The sequence below is a fragment of the Cibotium barometz genome, chromosome 45 (assembly GCF_041138505.1).
Source record: "Cibotium barometz isolate CiBa-2024 chromosome 45, ASM4113850v1, whole genome shotgun sequence".
Classification (NCBI taxonomy): domain Eukaryota; kingdom Viridiplantae; phylum Streptophyta; class Polypodiopsida; order Cyatheales; family Cibotiaceae; genus Cibotium; species Cibotium barometz.
In genome coordinates, this window is record NC_141090.1 from 30,155,641 (window position 1) to 30,160,643 (window position 5,003).

At 43.6% G+C, this 5,003-nt stretch overlaps 1 protein-coding gene across 1 annotated transcript; it reads left to right on the forward strand.

The window, feature by feature from the left end:
* The first annotated feature begins 315 nt into the window (after positions 1 to 315).
* LOC147612633 (uncharacterized) lies at positions 316 to 3,727 on the forward strand. The gene has a single exon (XM_086783208.1). It carries the CDS (start codon positions 1,286 to 1,288, stop codon positions 2,882 to 2,884), a length of 1,599 nt encoding a protein of 532 aa, XP_086639334.1. The 5' UTR covers positions 316 to 1,285; the 3' UTR covers positions 2,885 to 3,727.
* Positions 3,728 to 5,003: the final 1,276 nt, after the last annotated feature.

The window sequence follows — 5,003 nt, forward strand, 5'->3', positions numbered from 1 at the left end:
AAGGCAAAGCTCACAAATTAAGGATGTGTACTAGGTCTCATCTTTTGAATACCGTTTGTGTGAGAAATACATGCCACAAAGCCTTGAAGAGAGAAACAACAATATATATATTGGCTGGATACATTGTTAGTTACTTTTTTCTGGGATATATATATATATATCATATGTATATATGATATATCACATATATATTATATATACATATGTATATCATGTCATACAATATATAAAGGTTGAAATTCTTAGGTTGTTTTTGAAATAGGTATGATTGAGAAAATATGGAAGTGAATGCTTCTTCATTAAAGAAATGGTTGACTTAGCGTGTCCGGATGACGTGGACTGAAGACGCGGCTTTGAGGACAGGTGGCAGCAGGCACAGCGGTGGCAACATTCCACGTGGGAAGTACAGTTCAAAGCCCTGCCTACCTGGCTGTACAAAAGCGCCAACGTTGCATGGTCGTTCGCTTTCCTGGCACGGAACCGCGTAGGCAGTGACAGGGCTGTGTGATGCAATGGCCTGGCGGCGGGGCTCCGTTCAGAACTCCCCCCTTCTTGACCCCATGAAGTATATACCGGACCTCTGCCCGCCATAGCCGACAGAAGCTGCTGTTTCTTCTTCTTCTTATTATCAAGCCGCATTACCTTCACCTTCTCTTTCTCTCTTGCTCAAGAAATTCGTTTTCGGATCGTCAATAGCCATCACAACAACTAGGCGTTCCGCTATTTGACGGACACAGCCTGGTCTGCTCAAAGGAATCTCCTTGTTTCTGTGTGTAATTTTGCTTGAATTCGGAGTCAGGAAAATGATTTGGACGAGTTCGCATGGCCATGAAATCTATTTTGATTCATCTATTGGAAATTGTTCATCTGCAGAGGTACTCGTAGAGACTAGTTTCTGTCTCTGTGTATTTCTATAACTCAGAAGGGATCAAAAGAAGCATCAGTCCCTGCAGGGAAGAAGCAGAGAAACCAGAGAGAAACCTTCTTGATTCTGAGCAGAGAAATTTTCTTGATTCTTCAGAGAGAGATCTTTTTGAGTTTTAGGAGTCAGGAAGATGGCTTGGAGGAACTCTCATGGCAGTGTATGGCTTCATCTAGCGATTGGAAGTTGTTCACCTGCAGAGGTACTTATTTCTGACGGTGTGTATTTTCATAGCTAAGAAGGGATTACGAGAAGCATCAGTCTCTGTGTTCTCCTAAGTATGTTGTGAGACAGGCAGGGAAGAAACAGAGCAATCAGAGTCTAGAGAGACAGAGAGCGAGACTAATTCTAAGTCTTCTTGCCATGCCTCTACTGCGTCGGATAAGAAGGCACCGAGATTTTCTATTGAGAAGGTCGGCCACCATCAATGGCCGTAACAGGGGCGCAGCAGTGATTTCGGGTGAGGAGCTCGAAATCAAAGGGGAAGAAAAAGGAGGAGCAGGAGGAGGAGGTGCAGAATCCATAGCGGAGTCTCCCCAGGAAGCTGAAGTGGAAAACGTTCGCATCCCCATCGCCACCTCCCCCAAGCACAAAACACATCAAATTTCGAATCCTTCTATAGATGACAAGCTTTCTGCACAGGCTGTGATTTTTCTTGCAAGTGCTTCTCTTAAAATGGCAGAAGAAGAGGAGGAGGTAATGCAATCTGCTTTCAAGAAGAAAGCTCGCTTCGATTGGCCACGCCAGCTGGCGAAAAGAGCCGCATTTCTGTTGGCCACAGCGGGATTTTTTTCTGCAGGAAAGCTTGCAGCTGTGGGGATAACATTGACTGTGGCGTTGGCTTGCAAACTGTTTGCGAGAGAGTGCCATAGCCATGGAAGCTTGCCCTCTGCAAAAACAGGGCGCGATCGCCATAACTATGGAAATTTGCCTTCTGCAGAAACAAGCTCTGTGATAATCTTGTCTGATGCACTAGTAAAGGGAAGCAAGGATCCATCACCATTGCCTGTGAATAATCTGGTTACGCAAGTTAGTGGCCATGCTAATATGCCGCTGAGAAAGCCGGCTATGGAAGCTAATGGAAATGCCATTTTGACTCAAAGAAAGCAGCTGAGGAGGCTAAACAGCATTAGACTACCCTCCGCTGTTTTTCCTGTTGTTGAAACCATGGACGACTCTCCTTCATCTTCTGCTGTGTGTGCTCCTAGGACATGGTTTCTGGATGAGGAGAGCTATACTCCAACAGGAGCAAATTTTGCAGGTCCTGAAGAGGTCAACAAGCAGAGCAAGGTCAAATCCAACGCCTTCCTCAGGCATCTGAGAAAGAAGGAGCCACCGTCTGCATCTTCCCCATTGAGGTCAAGCCCAGAAAGTTGTGTGTTCTGGAATGCTTCATCAATCTCTGATGGGAAAGATACAGAGAGTACCCCCCCTCCTCCTCCTACTCTGCAGAGAGAATCTTCGCCCAAGCCTGCTGCTGCTGCTCCTCTTGCCGCAAAAGAAGCTCGTATAGCAGATGCTAACGATCATTTGCCTGAACAACAGTCTCTGCGAGCTTCTGCTCTCAGAAAGCGGGAGAAGAAACAATCTGGACCTGCAACCCCTGTAGCAAGAGAAGCTATGACAACAGACCTCGCTACTATATCAGCTGATCAAGAACCTCTGCATAGGAGAGGGGAGAAGAAGCAGTCTATATTAAAGCCTGTAACCCCTGCAGCAAGAGCAATGGCAGCAGACATCAGTGCTCCATCGGCTGACCATGTTTCTGCGCAGGTTTCTTCTGTCAGGAAAGGAAGGGAGGAGAAGCAGGTGTTGCAGCAGGCTACAGTTGAAACTCCATGGATTGCATCAGGGCTCGTTATCATCATAGCTGGCATTCTCATGGGACGCATGGTGGCCATTGCTGGCGTGGTGTGCTGTTGGTATGCTCTGTCTCTGCGAACACGCAAAAAGGGCAGATAACACAGGAGCAGTGCAAAGCCATATCCAAACCTCTACATTTTGTTCCTTATTCTACCACGCTCCCCCTCCTTCAAAGGCAAGTGGAGCTGGTTGATGGGCAGATGGGCAGACTTGAGTGCTTATGGGCTATAGATATTTTTCATTTCCGTTGTTTTATTGAAAAGACACGATTGCTTGATGGTAGCTAATGGTGGGCAAAGATCTTTGGCAAGTGAACTATATATGCACACTAAGGGCAGTGGACATAGTCAACGGACGGACAAGGTGTCTTGACATGGTTGATGGAAAGACAAGCTAATAAAGGGTCATGGAGATCTATAATGGTAACTTCTTGAGTGCTTCTCTATTATCTCTATCTCTATATGTAATTATCTTCTCTTCTCTTAAGGAAGAGTTTCACAAAGCTTCTCTTCTCTTCTCTCAAGGAAGAGTTTCACAAAGCTGTCATGTGGCAAGAATTTGGAGGTTCGGAAAGGCGAAGAAGAGGTTTGGGTTTTCAAAAGATGTGTGAAGCATGGGTTGCCCACTAGTACTTATAAGAAGAAAAAGTGTCATTTGGGATTTGGATAAACTGTCATCTTGGTGCAATCTATGCTCTCTCCAACTCAAGTTGCTTGAATAGACTTGGATGATTTTATTGCCCCCTCAAAGTATCTAGGATCAGATGATTATGTAATTTTTATGGCAATAAGCACACCTAGTAGGATCTCGACTGTTTTTTTTTCATGGTAATAGACACATCGGTAGCACTTGTGTCTCTCTAATAGGAGGTATTGGGTTTGAATCTATCCTAGTGGCATTACAGCCTCTCAAAGTTCTTTAGAAAAAGAATTTCTTGACTGAGCATACCTTGTTTTGGAAAAGAGCATTGTATAAAGACTAGCCCTAGTAGTTTAATCAATGGATTCTTGAGTTCTTTTGATTTAGGAGATGAGCTCATATTCAATGTAGCTCCTTAATGTCCTTTTCATAGAGAGTGGGGCTTTTATCATACAACTAGTAGTAGATTAAGTTGTCTTTGCAAAACTATGTTGAAAGAACTAATTATGACACATACAAAAAATGCTAGCTTTCACTTGGGCATCCTAAGAGCACCTTAGCTAGTAGTACAAAAGTGGGTTTTGTCACCTTGACATTACAAAAAGAGTATTTAATCCAAAAATGCAATGCCAATATGTTTGTTGTTTTTATAGGTGTAAATGGCTAACCGGGTCCCCTAATGTTGAGATATTAAGCTCAACTAGTGCAGATATGGGTGACACACCACATTGACATCTCCGTACTTATGCCATCAGCATGGTTAGTGAGAATATAGTCGATATGTCACCAATGGTTATAGGCTATATGACAGCCACTTTGGCTTACTAGAGTTATGCAAGCTTATGTAGGCTTGGTGACCACATTAGTGAGTGTTGGAGAGAAAATCAAGAACACATCCCGTTTAAGGATCCAAATAGTCTTAGATGGTTGTGGGAGCTGCGCGATGTCCCTATGGGACTTCCATTCTAGTCTAATATAGTTCCAGTTGGTTGGCTCTTTTGGACCAAGACGTGGTTGGCTGATGTGGGCGATTTATGTGCATGCCAACCTTGGGTACTATATATAGACTAGTTTGGTAATTTTAGTTGATCATTGAGTTTATTATGTTCAAACACTCTTGTAAACAAGACATCCTCTGTCCAGAGTCTGTTTAGATCATCATCAAAGCTCCTTACACTTGAAGCACACATGTGGGCGGTCTGTAATCAAGATTTTGCAACTCTCCACTTCTTTATGTAGTTCAATGCTTGATCCATCTTCCACTCTTATGTATTCTTATAGTTTATTTGCAAGGAGTGCTCAAGCTCACCCTCTCCCTTGTATTCTTCTCATGGTATCAAAGTGCCAATTCATGTAATGAGCTCAAGAGGAAAGCAAGGCACAATAAGCAAAGGAAGAAATACTTGGGTAAGGTTTACTCCATCTTTTTCCCTTTGACTGACTCATAAGCAAATCTCTTAGGTAATTATTAGTCAAGGACATGGCCTAGAGCTAAGAGGCATGTAGCAAGAGGGGACGCTATTATATTTTGGGAAGTCCTCTTCAGTGAAGAAAAAGTGCACTACTGGAAGAATGTGAG

Excerpts from the sequence above, each read along its gene's own strand:
- LOC147612633 (XM_086783208.1), top strand. The coding sequence starts at position 1,286 with ATGCCTCTACTGCGTCGGATAAGAAGGCACCGAGATTTTCTATTGAGA.